At 43.2% G+C, this 23,927-nt stretch overlaps 1 protein-coding gene across 1 annotated transcript in view; it reads left to right on the forward strand.

Moving 5' to 3' along the window:
* Positions 1 to 23,927, forward strand: part of cadm1a (cell adhesion molecule 1a) — a 274,145-nt gene that overhangs the window by 200,229 nt on the left and 49,989 nt on the right. Inside the window, exons 2-4 of the mRNA XM_083665385.1 lie at positions 3,752 to 3,898; positions 18,838 to 18,990; positions 21,270 to 21,407. Of these exons, the coding sequence (XP_083521511.1) occupies positions 3,752 to 3,898; positions 18,838 to 18,990; positions 21,270 to 21,407 (438 nt within the window). The remainder of the gene's footprint in view (positions 1 to 3,751; positions 3,899 to 18,837; positions 18,991 to 21,269; positions 21,408 to 23,927) is intronic.

Genomic DNA, 23,927 nt, shown 5'->3' on the forward strand with positions numbered 1-23,927 from the left:
GCTTACATGTCAGTGATGAAGAGAATGTATAACGGCGATTTTGTATTCCTTGGCGCGAGAGCATAAACACTGTTGTGATTGGTCAAGAGGCGTCTACTCTCATGCACTCATAGGCACAGGAAGATATTCGCGCTAAATTTAAGAATATAAAAAATATAATATTTATTTATATTCTTAAATTTAGCTACAGCAGTTAAAGTCCATACATTATTTGTTACCGAGGGCATCAGGTTACGCCGTATGTGTGCGCGTGCGTGAGAGAGACAGAGAGAGAGCGAAACGACAATTAGAGTGCATGAGACGAAGCGAGAGAATACTTCCATCACAATACATCTAATGATTAGATGGGGCAAATATATAACGAAAAGAAAACTGAGACTGCAGTCGGCTATTCAACAGGACTGTTTGGGAAGGTAAATCACAGATGTATTTCGCGTACCCCCTAGATCGATCCACGTACCCTCGGGGGTACGCGTACCCCACTTTGACAATAGTAGCTATAGAGTATCAACCCAACATGTGGAGTGGAGTACTAGGTAGGAAATAATTTGTAGTTTTATGAATTCAGTGTTCTACACCACACTGGATGTCTGGAATATGTGGGATGTACAACGTGCATCATTTACTGGATATGAATCTCTGCTGGAGAGAGATGTTTAGGTGGCCAGCTAAACACACTCTGTTACACGTTATTACATTGTTATTTATTTGTAGAATAGCCAGCAGTATCGCCGATATGGTCGTTATTGGGACATAAGCCATGGCATGAGGAAAACGTATAGTTGCCAACGGTCACCGTATTGTTGCTTACATTTGTCAATCTAAATTTGTAGGCTAAGTAATGTTGCAACCTGAGGGCAGATTTAAGCACCGAGATTGAGTTAGAGCAGCGGCTAGTTTACCATCCTGGTGGTATTTGTTGTCATAGAAACGTGGAATTAGCTTTCACTAGATTTGTATCTGTCCCATGTATTTAGCATATGCATTTTATCCATTGATTTAACATGGGAAGGCGATATTACAAAATATAGACTTTAATGAGAACCGCTGTACATTCACATTTGTCTAGACATTTTATTGCACTGCTTTATACTAACACTCTCTAGGGCAGCGTTTCCCAACCGCTGTGCCGCGGCACACTAGTGTGCCGTGAGAGATCGTTGGATGTGCCGTGAGAAATTATCCAATTTCACTTTTGTTTTTAAATTAACATTTATTAATTATTATCTGCAAATAAAATGCCATTGTCGAGTGTCTGTGCTGTAATATAGTGACTGGCAGAGTAATGTAATATTCGTCCGGGTGGCAGCAGGTAGCTAATTGCCTCGTTCCTTCTTAGAGACAAGAGAATTAGTGACGCATGCGACAGGTCGTGGTGACAGTGATGGAGAAGTTTTTAAAAAGGAAAAATGTAAACTCCGAACTGGGCCCTGGACAAGATTCTGACCCAGGTGAAGGCCCTAGTATGAGTGGTGGTAAAAAGAAAGCAAAGACGGTGAGCTCGAGGCAATACAGCGAAAGCTATCTTCCAACAGCGCCATGGTGCCAAGCAAGCTTAAACGCCATCTCCAAACGAAACACCCGTCGCTTCAAAACAAGCCGATGGACTATTTTGTGAAAACACAGAGAAACAGGCAACTTTTATGAGAAAAACCACAAAGGTAAATGAGAAAGCCCTCAATGCTAGTTACCTAGTTGCTGAACTCGTAGCTAAATCAAAAAAGTCCCACTCTGTGGCAGAGACATTAATACTACCTGCCTGCAAAGCCATTGTCAACGAGATGCTCGGCCCTGACGCGGTTAAAGACATAGCTAAAGTCCAGCTCTCAGATAACACAATTGCCAGGCGTATTGATGACATGTCTACAGACATCGAAAGTCATGTTTTGGGAAAGATACGCATCAGTAGGAAATTTGCGTTGCAACTTGATGAGTCTACGGATATTAGTGGACATTCTCAGCTCTTGGCCAATGTGCGTTTTGTGGATGGAGATGCCATTAGAGAAAACTTCCTATTTTGCAAGGCACTGCCAGAAAAAACAACAGGAGAGGAAATGTATATAATATTGTAATTATATATACTGTATCAGGCTACAGAGTGTCATTTTGTAACATTTTTGGTTGGTGGTGTGCCGCAAGATTCTTCCAATGTAAAAAATGTGCCGTGGCTCAAAAAAGGTTGAAAAACACTGCTCTAGGGGCCTCTCGTTGTAAACAAAGTAGAATTGTTTAGTTCAACATTTCCTATAAATATGCTCAATTTTCACACAATCTGTTTTCATGAAAATGTAATGAAAATTGCAGTTACGCACAGACATCTCTCTCCCTGTGAATTTTACATAGTGTCTTCCCCTGGTTGCTACAATATGTAATCTACTATAATCTATTCACTGCATGCGTGGGCTGTGGATATGTGTTGTTTGTTGATCTGCACAACTGTTTAAACTGATAGTCTGGTTAGATGAGATATTTTCTCTCTGACATTGTTTTCTTAATTGTAGCCCAGTTTTGTAACCTCAAAACAAACGCTAACAGTGTAGTCAGAACAACTGTTTGTGCTAATCCCCCCCCCCCAAAATAATGCTCATTATATTTACTCCTAATCCATACTGAATGGAACTGGAGTATTTTTTTCCGGTCTGTTTGGCTATCTGCAGCTGATTTGAATCACGGTTGCTAAGCTGTCTATTCTTATCTGTCGGCATCTGAGGATGTGATTGCTTTCTTCAACCGTTTTTTTTTTTTTTAATGACAGGGAGGTTCAGAGGTGCCTGACAACTGAGGCATGCAAATTAGCATTACATTTTTTCTTCTTTTTCTTTTTCTTCCACCCACCGCAAGTTGGTCCATTCATGTTCCCCGTATTATCAACCTAGGGGAGGAAAGATAAATATAGAATATTGTATTTCGTTTTTTCTGCATCTAGTAAGCAAGAGAGGAATCTTTTGAGGGATGAAAATCTGAGAGACTTTTCCCTCTTCTTTTCAAATTCGAATGAAGTCATTAAAATCTGTTTAAAACAGTAGTGCAGTAGTGCTTTGGAACCATAGATTTTGTGGGGAGATATTCAAATCTGTGATTGATTTATTATATGTCCTGGCTGCACTGTGATATTGTCCAGACCGATGTTACAGGTCGGGTAGGAGGAGCAACCATTTCCAACTACACCCATAAAACAAACACACACTCTCTCTCTCACACTCTCACACACACACACACACACACACACACACACACACACACACGCCTGAGGAATAAAATCAATAGTTTCATACACACTGCTGTGTTTACATCCACACTGCTGGTTCTCTCCACTCTTCCTCGCCTTTGAGTATTAGTTATAGAAGGGTTTATTTTTGGTTATTTTTGTCTGTACTTGTTGAGGTTCAGTTCCTATACTGTAAGCAGGGGAAATGTGTCCAAAGTTAATACTGCCTGAAATCCGTTCTTGAGAGTACAGGTTTGCATTATACGTTATCAGAGATTAACATTTAAAAATGTCATGCATTTGCCCATGCATTTGCACATGCCCAGGTCCGGAGCATTTGTTAACCCCTTTGCTTACATTCTTGCCAATTCTATCAAAACTTTTCTTTCCGATATGTAAAAGATAGGTCTTCTTTGTTGAGTGGTATAGAGTGGAAAATAATATGTAGATTGGTTTATCTTGACCTGTATTCATACTCTCAGTATTAGACACATTTCAATTAATTAATTAATCTTTCCCTCTGTCCCCTTCTCCGTTCTCCAGTTCAGAGTCAGAACCTGGTGACAGACAATGTGTCTGTGGTGGAGGGGGAGATGGCCACCATCAGCTGCAGGGTGAAGAACAATGACGACTCAGTCATCCAGCTCCTCAACCCCAGCAGACAGACCATCTACTTCAGAGACATGAGACGTGAGTACACGCACGCACACACACACACACACGCACATACTGTCATGCTAAGTCATTAGGAACCATTCTATGTACTTCAGAAAACACGCAGCCATGTACTTTCAAAACGTCAGACAAGCGTCCATGCACACCACACAGACACATTCTCACACCACGCTCTCAAAAACCCTTCCACCAACTTCGGACACCTCAGGTATGCACGTTCACACACACACACACACCGCAAAAGTCAATTGAAATAAATGTACCAAAATTATAGAAATACTTCTGGGATTATAATCAAAGTCAGTCATTTATTCTCACATTAAGCAGAGGCGTTATTCTCACAACAGTCGCATTTGTCTCCTTTACTAACATAATTTGCAAGAGTAGGCTACAGAACTTTTCCAAAATGATGTGGTCACCAAACTTCACACAGTTAGGTCGACTGGCGTCTGGCCTATAGTTTAACCGCAAGACTGACACTGATGGAGTAAATTTGTCATGTAGTAAATTGTCTTCATTTCTCCTCCTTTTATAATTCTCTAAAGCCGTGTTCCTGGTCAGCCTTCCCATCAACCTTTGAGACGAGCATCTTCACTCCCACTACCCTATCCCTTCCACCATAAACTCTCACACACACACAGCCACATCTTCAGAAAACCCTCTTTGCCTCATATTCTTACATCTATGCGCAGGGGCACCAAATACTAAGCCCACAGCTGGCTGTCAAGGGCATCTTGTTTTTCAACCGGGTGCCTTGATCTCTTGTGATCTTTCTAGAGAATACTCCAGCATTTCAGTGCAGCTGCACCGCTTAATTATAGCTCGGCCCCTCCACCCGCCCCTGCCTCTGCTTATTGGGCCCTTCCAACTGATATCCCTATTGGAAAAAAGAAGAGAGAGAGAGAGAGTAGGAAAGGAAATAACTTTCACTTGAACATACTGGTAGCAAAAAGGTTGGCGGTAGCATGTTATACCACCGCTTTCGAAATGAGTGTGACCCCACTTCAAGGGAGCAGTCGTGGGCTAGTTTAGATGAGGGCGGCTAACCTTCACCCTCTTGTCCTCTGTGACCACACACACACAACTTGAGTGTGCTCACTCATGCTTTTACACTCAAGTGAAGCGTGGCATCTGTTAAACATTTAACATTTTGGGGCGGCAGGTAGCCTAGAGGTTAGAGAGGCCGGCCAGCAGGTCGCTGGTTCGATCCCCACTCCAGGAGGGAGCCGGATGTGAGCTGGTAACTGGAAGGTTACTGGCATCGTATCTAAGGTGCCCACTGCTGTTGTGCCCTTGAGCAAGGCACTTAACCCCTAACTGCTCCAGGGGCCGAATATGGCTGACCCTGTGCACGTGTGGGGGTGTGTTGTCTCGGGGGGTGCACATACCACATTCCGAGAATTGATTGGCCAAATAACAGTCTTATTATTATTATTATTTAATCAAGTTTGCATGGCCTAAATTACTAAATTACATCAGACATTAATAGCATTACAATCCTATAAGTTACATGTTGTTTTTACAACATTACAATACCTAGCTTTCCACAGTGGGGCTTAAGCCGTGTGCCAGTGCGTGCCAAGGCCAATTGCTTTTCCAGTCACTCCTGGGCTTCAACAGGGCGTAATCCAGGCCTATTCAGTGCTTAAAACTCTGGCTTTTATCCCCCTCAACCCCCCTCCCCACACCCCCTGATCCTTATTAGGCCAAACTAGGGGTGCGGTTTAGAGTGAGGGCGGGATATTCGTATCATCCAATTGTTTTAGTTGGCGAGCAAACTTGGTGGGTGGCAAGCATAAGTTAAGCTCTCTGTTCTATTAGTTATAAAGTGCTTAAGTGACCAGAGCAGGGTGACCAGACGTCTAACATTGCCACCACGTATGGCCGCTTTTACTCGCTCTGTGCCACAGAACCGAAAACTAGAAATATCATGGTTATAGTAATTGAAATACACTGCGAAGGATCATCCAGATCGTTTTTTCGGATTGAACTGTTCAAACTATGTTCACTGATCCGTTGTTGTAAAGCCGATGTATGCTAATCTACCGCAGGTCATCATCTAAATAACATGCAAAGAAGAGCATGTAATAATATCCTCGATAGGGAACAATTGTTTTAGGATATGACTGAAAGACATAGTCTTTACAGCATGGTGGCATGGGGCACAATTCCAGCAGCGATAGTTCCTGTTAAGGAATAGAAATAGGGCTGAGTAGCGTTTGGGCTGACACGGTTGCCTTGGGTTTTTGGATTTACATGTACTAAATTATCACGTATGTTTTTTACACGTTTAAACACGACTAGAGGAGGATCTTTGAACTCCTGTTTAAGCAAATGGTCAGATGATAGTCAAAAACCACTGGCATATTTTTTTGATTTCCGATGCTTTAGGAGTAGACATCGTAATGAGGGAGGCAGGCATGTAGGGAGGCGTTTTTTTCTAACTGGCATGTTGCTTAAAAAGATCAGTATGTAAATTGTCTTGTGCAGATGCTTCCTCAACCCACACGGGGTCAATCCATTTGTTTCTCATCAACAACTTGCTTTTTCATCAAAATCAGAGGTAGAGTGGCATAGACTGCTAGGGAGACCCTTCTTAACCATAGTCGTCTCAAACCGTAGTCCACAGGCGCGTGTGAGACCTTATAATAAAATAACTCTGCCGTTCTAAAATCCATGATGTCCAAATATCTGTTTTTAACATAATAGTGTTGTTACAATTTCAAAATCACACACAGGAAAAAAATCTGGAAGCATTTTCTTGACAGATCTGATCACAGGTTTGTCAATATGTTATATTCAATATGTAGTTCTATAAAATACAAAATGTGGTATTCTAATCATTCTTAAATCGTGACTAAACACAACCAGGGTATTATTTTTGCATGATATTGATCTAATTCAATGATTACACTGTTGCACTAACGTCAACAAATGGACGTCCGGACCTCACTCTGGGTACTTTGGTTAGTAATGACGGCCTGGGGCTTCTAGTGTTAAGTGTCATGGGATGGAAGAGTTAGCCATAAGAAGGGTGTTCCAAGGTATGTCATGTTCAGAGGTAGATCTAAGATTAGGATTAATTTCATTATGATACATAGTGAAATCCTCAAATTAATTTTCTGAGCCAATGAAAATATAATCTATGTAATAAATGCTGTTATAAAAAGGATACATTACAGAGAGGACACACTTGTTAAAGAGACTGACCGATAGATTTACGTAATTCAGGCCAAACGTGGAGTCCATTGCAGTACCCTTTATTAGTAAAAAGAAACCAAAGTAATTGTTTCTCAGGACAAAAGAGGCCAAATCAACAATGAAATCAGAAGGGGGTTCTCGGAGGTAGTAGCGGAGTGTTTCAAGGCCACCCTCGTGTGGGATATTTAAGCAATAATACAGGAGAGGCCATGTGTTATGACATTTTTATCATGATTGTGACGTGGTCGTAGATCACCACAGCCAAGTGAAAAAATTCATAACACATGGACTTGAGTGTATTATTGCTTTTATACAACGGGTTACCAGCATTAAAAAAGCAAGATTCATTCCCGAACCATAATTTTTTCAACAAAACGTGATGCTACATTCACTACACTGGTTGTCAAGTGCAACTTAAGGCGTTCTCTGGTCGTTAGTTCCATTCATATTGACTGCCATGTTAAATCAAAACTACTAACAACAAATACATTTGTTTAAGTAAGTGAATCATCTATCCAACAGTCATCATAAGACAAAGTAATCAATGCTCACACCAGGGGCCATTGGTAGTCGTAATGACAGAAGCCAATTTAATTTAATTTATTTTTGTATTATTAACAGGAGAGAACTTGTACAGGGGGGAACTTGATAGTTCCAGGACTGGTTTTTAGGGATGCTGTGTTGTGAAAACGGGTCATGAAATGTTCTACATTCCTACATTTCATACATGGTACCAAGGGGGAAGGGGAATGCAGTCAAAGCTACTGTATAAGTTGCCTGCAGTCTGCGCCATACATAGTGGTTTGCGCTTGGGCAGTGATCTACACTGCTGGCTACGAACTGGATTAAAAGTGTTGATAGGCACCCGACAAGATTTACATCATTTGTACAGCTCACGTAGCTGGTTTGATAGATAGCTTGTCAACTAACCTACATTTTGGTGTAATACTAGTATTAGCAGGAGTAGTGTGTGTTGCTAGGTAATGATGTAAACACTTTGTGTTTGATGATGTGGCACTTTTTAGGAATGGACGTGGCCATGTATATGTGTTGCCTAATTATTAGACTCTAATATATCACGGGCAGGATCGACTCTAACAATGGGAATTCCAAACCACTGGTTGTATGGTTCGGTATAGTATACAGACCATAATAGTATACAGACTATAATAGCAGTGAGGGGTTAGGATTGGAAGGGTTCTTGATTGATTTAATGAAATCCATAGAGTCTTTAATAACCAACAGTAGTGTTTTGATATATGGCCTAATTAAGTAATCCACAAATTGCGAGAGTGGCTTTTAAAAGGCCATTAATAATGGGTCTCCCTGGTGGATAAGGCATTTTTTGCTGAATTTTGGGTAGCGTATAGACTAGATGACTGGGCAAATAGGAAACGTACAATGCAAAAAATCTGATTTCTTGATATAGATATAGTGTCCTGTACTACGAAGGCACGGCAAAAACACCTCTGTTGTTGCCTCTGTGGGTGTGCTCTCTCTGGTCTAAAAAAGACGCAGGCTAGGGGCGTTGTCTGTGTTGTTTAGTATTAGGCTGGTATTCCCACTTGTAAACCCTGTTGTGCATATAATCCAAGGCATGTTTATATTGTCTCAGTTTGTGCACTTGGTGTTTTTTGTATTCAGAAATAGTCTTCTTAATATTAGCATAAATGTTGGGCCAGCTTTATGTGCGTTCACATGGCTCTCAGACATGAGTACACACAGACAGCGATTACACCCTCCCCCCAGTGAATGCAGTGGATGGCTAGTCCTTTGAAGGCCAGCGGACAGCAGGTGTGTGGGAGGCCACGCAGAGCCCCGGCAGTCTCGTTTCTGAAACATTCTCTGCACAACTGAAGGACACCTTTACTGAAACCTCCCTTTACTGCTACAGCTCCCTATCATAATGAGGACCGTGTCCATTTCCTCTGTTTTTAAGGCACTGACCCCCGCCACTAAAATGCAAAGCCAAAAAGTTCACCATCTCCAATCTTTCACTCTCTTTATCATTAAATGGTAGCAAAAGGGGCCACAGGGCGAGAGGAGGTTGGGTGCCATGGGTCCTTCCAATGCCTCTTGAAGTGATTGTGTGCTTAAAAGCTCCAGTCGCTTGGATTAAGGGGGTTAGTGAACTCTCATTTGCTGTCCCCAGATCAGTGGGAGCTCTCTCAACATTGTACAGAGTGGGCAGATTTTCCTGGTTGGAGGGGGCTGTCTGTAAGGGGAGCATAATTACAGTCCCCGCCCCCACCTACACTCTCCTATGCTCCTTAATAGAACTTTGATGGGCTCCTCTCAAAAGTAGCCATGTTGGCTAATAAGAATTGATTGCCGCCACTTAGACATAGCCCGCTTGTCTCCAAGAAGGGAGCCCTTCCAGATGAAAACTGGATGAAACGACTATAAATGAGATGTGAGAGCAAGAGGGAAAAGAGAGAGACCTGGACAAAAATTACGGACTAGATAGAAGAAAGGAATAAGTCATTATAGCCATGCATGTTTTGTTGCATCTCAATCTTCTATTTTTTTTATGAATGGAGCTTTTTTCCCCTTCGCCTGCCTTTTGTTTTCACAGTCAGCTTAATTTCAATGCAGAGACTCAAATAAATTGTATACATGTATTTGGTTGTGTGTGTGTGTGTGCGCATGTGCGATTACTTGAAAATAAGCAATGTAAATTCAACACCACTTTAGGACACTGTCCACCTCTTATGAATGGAATTGAGAGTGGAATAGAAAACGCCATTGTGCATGTTGATTTGACCCAGGCAAAGTAATTACACTGCTCAAAAAAATTAAGGGAACACTTAAAGAAGGGACACATCAGATCTTGATGAACGAATTATTCAAGTTGAAAATCTTTACTGATGTACATTGTATAATTTGTTGAGAACAAAATGACGTAACAACGGTCAATGGAAACCAAAATCATCAACCCAGGGCTGGATTCAAAATCATACCGAAAATCAAAGTAAAAAATTCAAATCACAGGCTGATCCAACTTGTGTGAATTTTAGCACGGCAACTCATGATGTGATTCAGTAGTGTGTATGGCCCCCGCGTGCCTGTACGGACGTCTGGGCATGCTCCTGATGAGTTGGCGGATGGTGTCCTGGGGGATCTCCTCCCAGACCTGGATTAGGGCATCAGTGAGCTCCTGGACAGTCTGTGGCGGTACTTGGTGGCGTCGGATGCACCGATACATAACGTCCCATAGGTGCTCAATTGGATTTAGGTCAGGGGAACGAGAGGGCCATTCAATGGTATCAATGCCTTCTTCATCCAGGAACTGCCTACACACTCTGGCCACATGAGGCCGGGCATTGTCCTGTACTAGGAGGAACCCAGGGCCCACTGCACCAGCGTATGGTCTGACAATGGGTCTGAGGATCTCATCCTGGTACCTAACAGCAGTCAGGGTACCGTTGGCTATGACATGGAGGTCTGTGTGACCCTCCAAGGATATGCCTCCCCAGACCATCACTGACCCACCGCCAAACCGGTCATGCTGGATGATGTTACAGGCAGCATTACGTTCACCACGGCGTCTCCAGACTCTTTCACACCTGTCACATGTGCTCAGTGTGAATCTGCTCTCATCTGTGAAGAGAACAGGACGCCAATGGCGGACCTGCCAATTCTGGTGTTCTCTCGCGAATGCCAATCGAGCTGCACGGTGCTGGGCAGTGAGCACAGGTCCCACTAGAGGACGTCGGGCCCTCAAGGAGTCTGTTTCTGACAGTTTGGTCAGACACATGCACACCAGTAGCTTGCTGGAGGTCATTTTGTAGGGCTCTGGCAGTGCTCCTCCTGTTCCTTCTCGAACAAAGGAGCAGATACCGGTCCTGCTGTTGTGTTGATGCCCTTCTACGACCCTGTCCAGCTCTCCTCGTGTAACAGTCGGTCTCCTGGTATCTCCTCCTTGTCTGTGGCCACCACATGCAAAACCATTACCTTTTTGGGGGTTGTCTTGCTTTTGCCTCTCCAGTGCACCTGTTGTCACTTTCATTTGCACCAAAGCAGGTGAAATTGATTCACAATCACTTGTGCTTCCTAAATGGGCAGATTGATATCCCTGAAGTTTAACTGACTTGGTGTTACACTGTGACGATTAAGTGTTCCCTTAATTTTTTTCAGCAGTGTACTAAACAGACCTCGGAAAGTTGTTTATTTTGTTTCATACTACTTTCGAGGAATCACTTGATTCATGAGATGACTTTAGGCTTTCCAGTACAAGGTTAATAATCAAACAGTACAAATGAGGTATGCAGTAGCCTCAGTATTCAACACAACCAAATATGTTTTTTAATACTTTGGCTTGCAATGAATAAAACTTTGGTTATAAAGACTCTTACCATGGACCTTGGCTTTCTCAATTCAATTCAATTCAATTCAAGGTCATCACAGAAATATTTTGTGTAAGTCCTTTTTTGCTATACGTGTATTTCCATGTCTCTGCCTTGAGTAGGCAATTTAGTTGAAATTCCTGTACTGTATTCAGGTTTAGATCAACAGGAATAGTTGACTGCTGTGTTTTTAGACCTGAGGCGCTCTTTCCTACTCCCCTTCCCTTTCCACCCCATTAACCCCATGCCGTGAGAATGTAAGAGTATACAGTATTTGGGAATCAGGTCAGAATTCCCTCATCCAAATACTTTGTTTTCTTTGTTGTTACTGAGATCCTCCCGGTAGGCATTCTTCAATACCAATTATGTTTGTCAAAGGTGCTTTGTCTCTCAATCCTCCTCAGAATGAGAGAAGGACAGAGAGAGTGAACCAGGGAAAGAGAGAAGGAAGACTGATAGGTCATCATCCTTGTTGTACCGCCTCTGAACCAAGAGAAGAGGGGATGAGGCTGAATCCCTCAACAGGCAAGCTTTGACATTACTGCAAAGGAATTCATTTGTCTGTGGGGCTGCCTGGCTTACCTTTTTTACCACCCGTATCTATTATTCTGTTTGAAGTTTACCGCGGTGTCCATCCCTGTTGTGTGGGACGAACTATTTCCCATTGTTTCTTTATCCTTGTTCCTCTTTGTGTGTTTTTTTTTTTTTGTCCCTGTTCCTTGCCACTGTGAATCATATTCCCACATTCTTTTTGATTTAGTGTTTGTTGCTACACCAGTGTTTCTCTACTCTTTGCTGTGTGGTTATTTTTTTACTGCATTTTCATTGCCTGTTCTTTGCCCACATCGAGTCTCCCTCTGTTTTTGACAGAAAAAAATCCATTGCAAAACCAGAGGAAATGAAATAACCAATACAGTACAACATCATGAGACATTTGCTTCCAGTTCCTTTATAGTGACAAGGGGCTTTGTTTTCTTTAAAACCCACCCCACTGGGCAGCTGCAGGGGCTTGTGGGAAACCTGCTGCGTGTCCATTCCCGGGCTCCCCTGTGGTGAGCTGGATGTTGCTGGCGGGTGCTGTTGTTTCCCCATCACGGGAGGATAACTTCCTGGGGCATCATGGGCTGTGTGAGCCTTCACCACCAGCCACGCTTGTGTCCAGGAATAACAAAACCGCGGCAGGGACCAGGCCATGTTCTCAGTTGGACATTGTCAAGTTCCAACAGGATTTTTCCCTTCCAAAAATGTATCATTCCCCAGTTAGTCACCACCACAATTTCTCTGTTTGGAAAAGGTGATTGCCATGTGTTTGATATTGAGAATATCACTATACTATAATCAGCATGCTAAGATATGCATTTAGCCTACAGGATACCACATTTTCCAAATACCAAGAATCTTTTGTTAGGTTTCCTGTTTCCTCTCCTTAATATTTCTAATAGAATTGATGAGCTTCAGGCCTGCAAATTCAAGCTCAACATGGCCTGCAAAATCTATAAGCCTGAACCCGACCTGAAGCCTGAATCTTCATTACATATTGATAATATTGATTACATATTGATAATATACTATATGAAGCAGAACACTGACCCATCACCCTTCCAACTGACTGGGCCTGGGTCTTGATGGTGTGAGCAAGGAGGCAGAGCTCCATCATCTTATCCATGTCGAAACCTGCTCCCCAGTCCATGGCCTTGGAGATGTCACAAGCTATTTCTGCTAGGTAGACCGACAGAACCGCTAGGCATTCACCTCACAGGCTGACTATGCTGCAGAGCGGTAGATCCTGTCATAGGTGTAAAACCAAACCGGTCTACACTTCTGGGCGCAGCAGAGGCACCAGCCTTCAGGTCAAGATAGTTGGCCAGCAAGGCTTTCATCAAAGGCAGATTGGGTTCTTGGTGGGCTTCATAGTGGCTTGAGCCACTCCTCACCTTGGTTGAAAAAGGTTGTTGCCACGATGACGTGATGGCATCGAGGCATTTGATGAGGATGGGCACGCGGATGGGAGGTCACCCTGCAGGGTGATCCCATCTAGCCCTGTCCTCTTGGGCGGTGGCAGGGCCCGGTGAGCTCGAGTTGGAGCTTGGAGGAGACTCTATGGACAGCTTCCAGGAAAGACATGTCCGCCTTGGAAATCGCCTCATCCTTCACCTCCCAAAACATTGCAAAAGGGAGGGAGTTCAGGTCAGTGCCATCTTCTCCATCCCAAGCTTGCCTTTTTCCACTAGGGAGCTTGCCTTTTGCCACATGAGTCAGCACTCACGTACCTGACTCACCATTTGAGAACCTCAGTATCCAGCAGAGCGCATAGCTCACAGTACAAGGTGTCAAGGACGGTAGTCCATGCATGAATTAATCCAAGGCATGGGGGGCAGACTCTGTGATAGTTTGTCTTCCACAAGGCACGACCACATCCATTCGGCAGTCTCCCCGGTGAGCTGCCTTCTTTGGACAACGTCTCCTGGACCTGGAAGAAATCAGAGCCATGTTTTTGGTGGGAGACACAGTGGTAATTAAGGGTGTTGACAAAACGCACTACAGCCGTAGCAGGGATAACAACCAAAATTAGTCAAATTTCGGTTGAGAGAAAGTAATGTAACCATGAAGCTTCACTAAGATGACAGAAGATGGCTAGCATTCTAATTGCCTGAGCACAATAGGTAGCTTTGCTAGGTGCTACCCCTCTTCACACAAGGCGTAAGGAGTGTAAAGGATAGTTATTTCTGACCATGCCCCAGTTACTATGAATATACACTCACCAGCCACTTTATTAGGTACACCTTGCTAGTACCGGGTTGGACCCTTTTGCCTTCAGAACTGCCTTAATTCTTTGTGGTATAGATTCAACAAGTTGCTGGAAACATTTCTCAGAGATTTTGGTCCATATTGACATGATAGCATCACACAGTTGCTGCAGATTTGTCGGCTGCACATCCATGATGCGAATCTCCCGTTCCACCACATCCCAAAGGGTGCTCTATTGGATTCAGATCTAGTGACTGTGGAGGCCATTGGAGTACAGTGAACTCATTGTCATGTTCAAGAAACCAGTTTGAGATGATTTGAGCTTTGTGACATGGCGCGTTATTCTGCTGGAAGTAACCATCAGAAGATGGGTACACTGTGGTCATAAAGGGATGGACATGGTCAGCAACAGTACTCAGGTAGGCTGTGGCGTTTAAACGATGCTCAATTGGCACTAAGGGGCCCAAAGTGTGCCAAGAAAATATCCCCCACACCATTACACCACCACCACCAGCCTGAATCGTTGATACAAGGCAGGATGGATCCATGCTTTCATGTTGTTTACGCCAAATTCTGGCCCTACCAACTGAATGTCGCAGCAGAAATCGAGACATCAGACCAGGCAACGTTTTTCCAATCTTCTATTGTCCAATTTTGGTGAGCCCGTGCGAATTGTAGCCTCAGTTTCCTGTTCTTAGCTGACAGGAGTGGCACCCGGTGTGGTCTTCTGCTGCTGTAGCCCATCTGCTTCAAGGTTCAACGTGTTGTGCGTTCAGAGATGGTCTTCTGCATACCTTGGTTGTAACGAGTGGTTATTTGAGTTACTGTTGCCTTTCTATCATCTCGAACCATGCTGGCCGTTCTCCTTTGACCTCTGGCATCAACAAGGCATTTTCGCCCAGAGAACTGCCGCTCACTGGATATTTTCTCTTTTTCGGACCATTCTCTGTAAACCCTAGAGATGGTTATGCATGAAAATCCCAGTAGATTAGCAGTTTCTGAAATACTCAGACCAGCCTGTCTTGCACCAACAACCATGCCATGTTCAAAGTCACTTAAATCACCTTTCTTCCCCATTCTGATGCTCGGTTTGAACTTCAGCAGGTCGTCTTGACCATGTCTACATGCCTAAATGCATTAAGTTGCTGCCATGTGATTGGCTGATTAGATATTTGCGTTAACGAGCAGTTGAACACGTGTACCTAATAAAGTGGCCGGTGAGTGTACATTTTAAAGGATTTGATAATAACCGTGTTCCATGGCATTTCAATAACCCTTTACTTTCAAATGAGGACTTTGTGGAATTTATTTCAAGGGAAATCAATTTTTTTCTTAGTGTAAATAAGACTCCCGATATGTCCGCATCAGTGTTATGGGAGACCCTGAGGGCGTACATCAGAGGTGAAATAATTTCTTGCAGTGGTTATGAAAGCAAAGTTAAGAGGGATTTGCAACTAGGGAATGTGAAATCCGACTTTTTTTCATCCATATGGTCCAACCTTGGAATTAAACGATTCAAGGATTTATATGCCGTTCCCTAACCTGCCTGATGACACACCTCTAGATGCTTTTCTCACTCCGGTCCCTGTGATGAAAGGTATGATTTCATATATTTACAGCCAAATCCAATCCGTATCTTCAACCTCTCTGAATTCTGTGAAGGCTCTTTGGGAGGAGGATTTGGGGGAGGGGATCTCTGAGGAACCTTTGGGGGATATTCTTAAACGTGTGCATACCTCGTCTGTCTGCACCAGACATGGGTTGATTCAATGCAAAGTTGTTCACCGCACTCATTGGACAAAAGTTAGGCTTTTCTAAATTCATGACAATATTGACCCCTCTTGTGAAAAATGTCATCAAACACCTGCAAACCATGTGCATATGTTTTGGTCGTGTACATCTCTGCGTAACTACTGGACTGCGATTTTCAATACTCTGTCGGAGGTAACTGGGACACTTATCGAGCCTAATGCCATTACTGCTCTGTTCGGCATCACTCAGTTGCCTTTGCCTAGGCCCCAAGCGGATCTGACAGCTTTTGTAACATTATTGGCTAGACGTCTAATACTAATAAGATGGAAATTACCAACACCGCCTTCTCACACTTTGTGGATAAAGGACATTTTCAATAATATACAGCTTGAAAAAATCAGATCAGAAAGGCTCTTCCAAGAAATATAAAAAGATTTCTTTGCCTATGCAGAGAAATTTACCTTCCCAGTTATCCCTGAATAAGATTCCATTTTATCTTATTTATTTTTATTTTTATTCTGACCAGAAGGGTGAGGTTACTATGTTTACTATAATGTGTGAAATATGACCAAGCTGACTGTTTGTGTTTTCCTTGTAGTTGCAATGTATTGTATGTTCTTGTTTTTTCTGTAATATGACACTGTCACACACAAGCGTGTTAACACTATTGTCAATTTGTGTATAAAATATCAATAAACAAAATAATAATTAAAAAAATATATATGTGTCTTTGAGCTAGTTAAGTTGTAGCTAGCTACGAGAACAGTGCACTTCTGACAGTTGACGAGTGAAGTGCAAAGGATAACATGGGTGCGCTTGCTAGGTGCTATATATAGGACGGGAGGTAGACGGGGTTATCTGCCTGCAAGCGTCATCTGCCTGTACCAACTGTGATTGTATAGGGGTCTTCAGGCAAATAGGTACGAATAGGAGTGCATGTCCCATAGTGAGGTGTTGAGCCGAGTCGACTGAAAGAGAACATTGTTAAATATGGTACAATGTACAATAAAACTCATGTTGTAGAGTAGTTTTTAAGTTGTTAGGTATATTTTGCTGAATTATACACTCAGCACCAAACACTAAAGCAAATTGGATTCCCAGAAGTTAGTGTCATTAAAGGTGTTTTCAAAAAGCTTTAACAATTCCCACAATTTCCAACTAATGCTGAGTCACAACAGATTAACAGAAGGCCCATTCTTCGACGCCTCTCGTCTGAGTGTTTGAATCCCGGCACATGCTTCCCATCAATATATTTAATTAAATAATTTGTGTCTGACTGCCTCTCGCACTGACAGGACTAACACTGCTTTCAAGTTGGGCACTCAAATTAGTCACACATTATCTGCGTGCCACATTAGGACCTGCTCTGTTTGAGCCACTAGCAGAAAAGGAAGACAACACAGTGGCTAAACTTGCTAAAGCTATCAGTTCGCATTAGAAGTATCGTTGCAAAGCAACTGATTCAAAAACATGAGACTAATTGAGTAAAGAGGCTTGGACACTAGAGCTGTTTGCAAAAAGCAATAAACAAAGAACAGGTGGGTTAGACTGATGTTTTGATGTGACGTGGGTTTCCTCAGAGAGTAGCGGTTAGCATCACAAACTAAACAATTAACGTGTGATAAAAAATAGGCAGCTACCCTGTATGTTATTTTCATCACTTTTTACGCTCTAAAGGGACTTTTTAGGTATTCCATTTGTCACTGGTTTGTTTGTAGTTCTTGTGATATGTGTGTGTATACTGTACCACCCTGGCATTGCAATCAAATAGATTAGAGAGGAGCTGGCATAGCAACAGTTTCCCTCCTTTGTGCCGCTGAGCTTAACGTTGTAGGACAGGGAAGTTGAGTGGAATAGAGATATAGCCTCCTGATGAGGGTTCATGTGTCACATGACTACTCTAGGGTGTGGTAGGGGGTCAGAGAAGGCCACTGGATTGACACAAGATGGAAGGAGGTGGATCGCTCTCTTTGCTCCAAAAGACCTCATCCTCCACAACACCCAAAAAGATTCCAGCCCCGTTCTTTAATGATTTAAATCTTTGACTGACAGTCTCTCTCTCCTCCTCCTCTTTTTCACTCATACTCTCTCTCTCTCTCTCTCTCTCTCTCTCTGGCATAAAAGCAAAAGAGCATCGCTAACCAGCTGGAACCCAGAACAATCAGCTTCCCTCTTTCGCAATCACAACCCTGGCTTTCATGAGCCCACTGCCACACAAAAAACTCTAATGATGCCCGATTATTTATTTATTTATTTGTCCTCATTTATACATTTATTTTGATATTTATTCACACACTCTCTTTTTTCTGCTCCTTTGAACTGGGCTGCTATGGGTGAGAACAAACGCAGAATGGGCTTGGTAAAAGCCCAGAGAGCCTGTAAATGGCCACTGTCGATCAGACTAGAATTTATCCGAGAGTTAGAGGGGGGCTGGCTTTCATCTGAACCAAACGTTGGCATTCTCCACCGTGCTCACCCAGGCAAAGTGAAGCCCTAATGGACTCCTCATTATTCTGTGAAGAAAATGTGAAAAAGGAGAGTGTGTGTGTGTGTTTAACCAAATACTCCTGTTCTAATTAGGAGAGAGACCCTGAACTAGATGTCTATGTAGTGTATACCACAAAATTAATACTAGTGTTCATTCAGCATCAATGCGAGAATGTCCACCATGGGAGGCAAACAAGGTTGTCAGGATGAAATTGTCCAGTCAGAAGTGTGAGTGAGGAAGTGGCTGCCACATTTCCAAACTTCTTACCCGGTCTGGACACAGGCACCGAACACACACACACACAAACTCATACCCTATTTTCCTACCTAAAGGTGATTTGAATGAAAAGATTAACATAGACCGGCCAACATGCATTCATTGACCCCTCTCTCTGTTTCTTTCTTTCTTTGGCCCCTCAGCCCTGAAGGATGCACGATTCCAGCTGGTGAACTTCTCAGACAACGAGCTGCGGGTGTCTCTGTCCAATGTGTCGCTGCCGGACGAAGGGAGATATGTGTGCCAGCTCTACACGGACCCCCCGCAGGAGGCTTACGCTGACATCACTGTGCTGAGTATGACAACACACACACACACTAATCATGCTTGTGCACACTCATACAGTCACTGACCAATGGGAATATGTGTACCAAAGCCACCACAGAAGGCCTATATTGACATCACTGTGAGAACTACTAACATACACATACACACACAGGGTCTACATGAACATCCCTGTGTCCAGTGTCAGTGGCTTGTGTGGCTATCAGTGGCACACCAATTGAGTGGTTGATCCTAGAGCTGTATCTTAAAGTAGCCTTCTCTCACACAAACTGTGCCCACAACTCATCTACTGTATCTCTCCAAATTAGTTTTTGTGACGAAAGAAAAGTGTGCTTTAAAAATATAAAAGTCACTGGCTCTGAGCCACTGTGCCCTGGTCCAAAGTGTCCACTCTTTTCTCAAGTCTTATCAAGACTCACTTGTTTTTGGAGGAGAAGAGCCATTTATCTGGTCATCAAAGGCACTTTCACTGTATTGACACAAAATGTTTGGCATTTTACTTTTACATTTATGGCATTTAGCAGACGCCTTTATCCAAAGCGACTTACAACAAATACATTTGTTTAAGTAAGTGAATCATCTATCCAACAGTTATCATAAGACAAAGTAATCAATGCTCACACCAGGGGCCATTGGCAGTCGTAATGCCAGAAGGCATTTTTTTTTTTTTTTTATTATTATTCATTAACAAGAGAGAACTTGTACAGGGGGGAAGTGGGGGTGAAGAGGTCTCAAGGGTTGGGGTTAGGGTTAGTACAGGGAGGGTAGTGGGGGTGAAGAGGTCTTAGGAAGGACTGTTAAGATGTCGCCTGAAGAGATGGGTTTTCAATCTACGGCGGAATATCGGTAGTGACTCTGCAGTCCTGACAGTGGGGGGAAGCTCATTCCACCAGCGGGGCGCCAGGACAGTGAAAAGCTGTGACCGAGTGGGGCGGCCGCTGCATCCACGTAGAGGTGGCGGTGCCAGGTGGGCAGCTGAGGTGGAAGAGTGGAGTGATCGTGCAGGGGTTTGGGGGCTAACCATTGCTTGCAAGTAGGGAGGGGCTGTTCCCTTTTCCATCCGGTAGGCAAGCACCAGGGTCTTGAATCTGATGCGAGCTGCTACCAGGAGCCAGTGGAGGGTGCGGAGGAGGGACGTGACATGGGAGAATTTGGGGAGGTTGAACACCAGACGAGCGGCAGCGTTCTGGATGAGCTGCAGAGGTCTGATGGCGGAGGCGGGGAGTCCGGCCAAGAGTGCGTTGCAGTAGTCAAGGCAGGAGATTACAAGTGTTTGGACCAAAAGTTGTGCTGCTTCTCTGGTGAGGAATGGGCACATCCTTCTGATGTTGAGGAAGAATCAACAGGAGCGTGCTGTCGCTGTGATGTTCGCCACACAGAATAAGTGGCATGATTGGCTTATCCCAATGTGGGCATGCCATAAGAGAGAACTAAAATTGGGAGGAACCTAATAATTGGAGTTGTGACAGATTTGTAATTCTGTTTTATTGTCTGTAAGTAGGAGGTCATAACTCAGGATACACACAAATCAAACCCAGAGCCCAGCCTTTCCCAACTAGGCCTCAGCTGTGCATCATGGTGGGGCTTTTGAAGTAAATTGCATTGTGTGTGCACTTCGCATTGCAACATACAGGGCGTGCTTGAAGCAAGAGCCTGCTCTTAGGAATAATGATGCCATTTTACATTTCATTTTGGCAATGAAATTTGACAGTGGGGATTGGGGAGCGATTGCGATGTGAAAGTGTTGAAAAGGAGGATGTGCAGAGGCTGGCACAGTCATCAGCTTGTCTGGGCCAAGGCAGGAGTAGGTTGTAGGACTACAGTGCAAATGGTATCAAGGTGTTTGGAGAGGCAGGAGGTAGCGAATGAGAGCTGAAATTATATAACCCAAAAGTGTGTGTGTTCTCCACTTGATTGTACAGTATATTGGAACTGAAAATAAAACATCTGAACTACACAGAACATTTTCTGTACAAGACCTTACTCCAACATTGATAAACGTTGAGCAAGACAAAAGATCTGTTAAATGTTGGCAATTTCATTTGAAAGTGTTTCTGAAAGAAGGCCTGTTTCATGGATAGAATTTATACAGGGTTACACAGAGAGGGACCAATGGACCTATTTTGTATATTGTACAGATAAAGTCATATTGCATTCCAAGTTCAAGTTTGTTGATGATAACGCTTTGGCACGTGGTTGCTTAAACAGTGACAAGGCTTGGCACCCCTGGTATTCAGGGTGATTTACGCCCTCCATGTTCCCTAAACACTGTCTGTTTGTCCCTGGCCAGTTCCTCCAGGCAACCCAATCATCGAGTCCCGGGAGGAGATTGTGAGTGAGGGCAATGAGACAGAGATGACCTGCACTGCCATGGGCAGCAAGCCCGCCGCCACCATAAGATGGATGAAGGGAGACAAAGAGCTCCAAGGTAGGTATACTATTCCGCCACCAAAATACACTGCTCACCATAACAATTCCCATAATTTATTGGGAGGTTACAAAATAATTAAAAAGACTCTTGGCAGTTACATTTGCCAATATCTTCCCTTTTTAGGACCTCACTGTGGGCAGAAATAGGCATTATGGAGTGAACCTTCAAAAACATTTTGTGATGAAGGGGAACAAAGGGGCCAATGTTAAGGTCATTTTAATATCAGTTCTGCATTAATTTCGTTGTGGATTTTAGATGGAATAAAAATGGTAAAATTGCCTATTATTTCAGATTCATAGATTTTTTAGTGACAGTTTGAATGAATTTGCCCTAGTCCTGGTTAGGTGAAGTGGTCAGGAATAACAACCCCCCTGGGTCCCACAGGAGACTGCCCTTCACTATGGACACCTGAACACCTGATACTCTTGCACCACATTCCACATTAGTTTACTGTTTAGCACCTGATCAGCCACTGTGCCCTATGTTTTTCTCCCCCCTCTCCCCTTGGCTGGCTTTTTAGGGGTCTGTGGTTTGATGTTAGTTCATATTCTTTGTATTGATCTTGTTGTAAAGCACTTTGAGACAATTACAAAAGTTTTTGTAAAAACTGCTATACAAATATATGTTATTGAATGAATACTGTACTCATGCTAACAGCTAGCCATGCTAACAAACAGCTAAAGTGTTCACTAGAGTAAATTAAACCACTTCAGGCCTGGGCTTCTCATTAAAATGTTTGATTATTAGCTCTGGATTGAGCTTGTAATGCAGGGGCCTGACTTTGCTGAGTAAGTGTTGAACAGCGGAGGGTCATTGGTGGCTCCTAATGGTTGGAGCTCCTTTGAAGAGGGCAAGAAAGCTGTCTCGATGCCAAAAGGCTGTGGCGACCACTGAGCTTACCCTTCACTTTAATAGAATCAATTCAAAGCCACATTTTGTGACGCAATTAGGACACAGTGTCATTGACGTCGGGCTAATTAAAAAGGAGCAAGCAAAGGAGTGAAAAACACACTTCAAGATACAGTTGAGGTCAATTCTCTAGAGTTCTAAAGAGAGGCAGAAGTGTAAACGGATGCGATCAAGGAGAGGTGAATGGAGAAACGCGCAGATAAGTGTGTTGGTGTTTACTTCTTGAGCCTTAATCAGCCTTCATTGAAAAATATGTTAAGAGGGCATGTGAGGGAAGTGTGAATCAAGTAATTAACATGAATCTGAGACTTCATTGCTGCCCTGCGCTAGAAAACTGGGTCCTAATTAAAGCTAAGATCCAGACTTTTAGCTGACCAGGTAACAAGGCTAAAAAAACCTCCTGATCATGTAAGCCTTGATACCAAACATAAATATCTCTGGACAAGAAAAGTTACAGCAACGAATGGACTGGAAATGATGGTGTCCATCTCAACATCACTACTAAACGTGCTTTTGCTAGACAACACTTTCAGCCATTATGCTTTTGATTGAACAGGACAGTGTTGTATTGCTGACTGTCTCTGAAAGCAGTATCATGTCTTGAATGATGTTGAGTGAAGTCTATGTTTTACATATTAATTACCCAGTGAATGTGATGAATATGACACAAAGCATTGTTCAAGTGAATGTGGAGGGAGTGAGTGAATGTGGAGGTTGAGAAAGAGGTGTGAGGTAAGAGAGGGAACAGGAGAAAAGCCAAGAGGGGGAAGAGCAGAAGCCCATCTCACTCCACTCGCCGCCTCTAAATTGCTTTCGGCCCCAGCTTCTCGCCTTGCAGATATATTTCTAATTAAATGTCCTCATAATTTAACCTTAATTACCTTAACAGATAATCAGGCTTTTTAAAATATCATTTAAAGGTTACCCCCACCCTGCTCACAAATGTAAACCCAGCAGTATCCCCCTATGCAAATCCCTAATTATCCTGCCATTATCTCTCTTTTTCTCTCTTTCTCTCTCTTTTGAGTTCTCTCTCTTATCCTACTTGTTTTGTGCTGTAGTTCATATTTCCCCCCCTTTTATGTCCTGCCTCCACTGATATCTCCAGCACTTAAACTTTGGGTGAAATGAAAGTCATGGAACAATGGGAGTTCTAACAGCACAGTTTACTCTGTCTGTTCCTGTGAAATGAAAGAGAGAGACAGGGGGAGATGGAATGTTGACAGACAGGCCTGAGAACTGTCATTAGCCTGAAGTCTTATAAGAAAACCGTGGGGTGATTTCAATTATCCTGCCATGCTCTGGCAGAATGGCTCACAAATTGATAAAATAATATTTTAGACGTGCTGCGAGGGCTGTAGTCAAGGAATGGCTGCGGCTCCAATGCTGTGTCCACTTTCAAACATGGCCACCCCCCACACTCTTAAATGAGCTGAAATTACAATTAAAGATATGAATTGGAAAGTAGCGGCTGTGTAAATGGGTCCTGATCAGAAGATCACCAAGAAGTGCTGCCATTAACACTGCCTCTGTGTTTGCTTTGATGTTGAACTTGATGTTGACTAGCGTCACATTTAGCCTACAAAGCAATTAGCTTCTCATTAACTT

This window comes from Argentina silus, assembly GCF_951799395.1.
Source record: "Argentina silus genome assembly, chromosome: 2".
Taxonomy (NCBI): domain Eukaryota; kingdom Metazoa; phylum Chordata; class Actinopteri; order Argentiniformes; family Argentinidae; genus Argentina; species Argentina silus.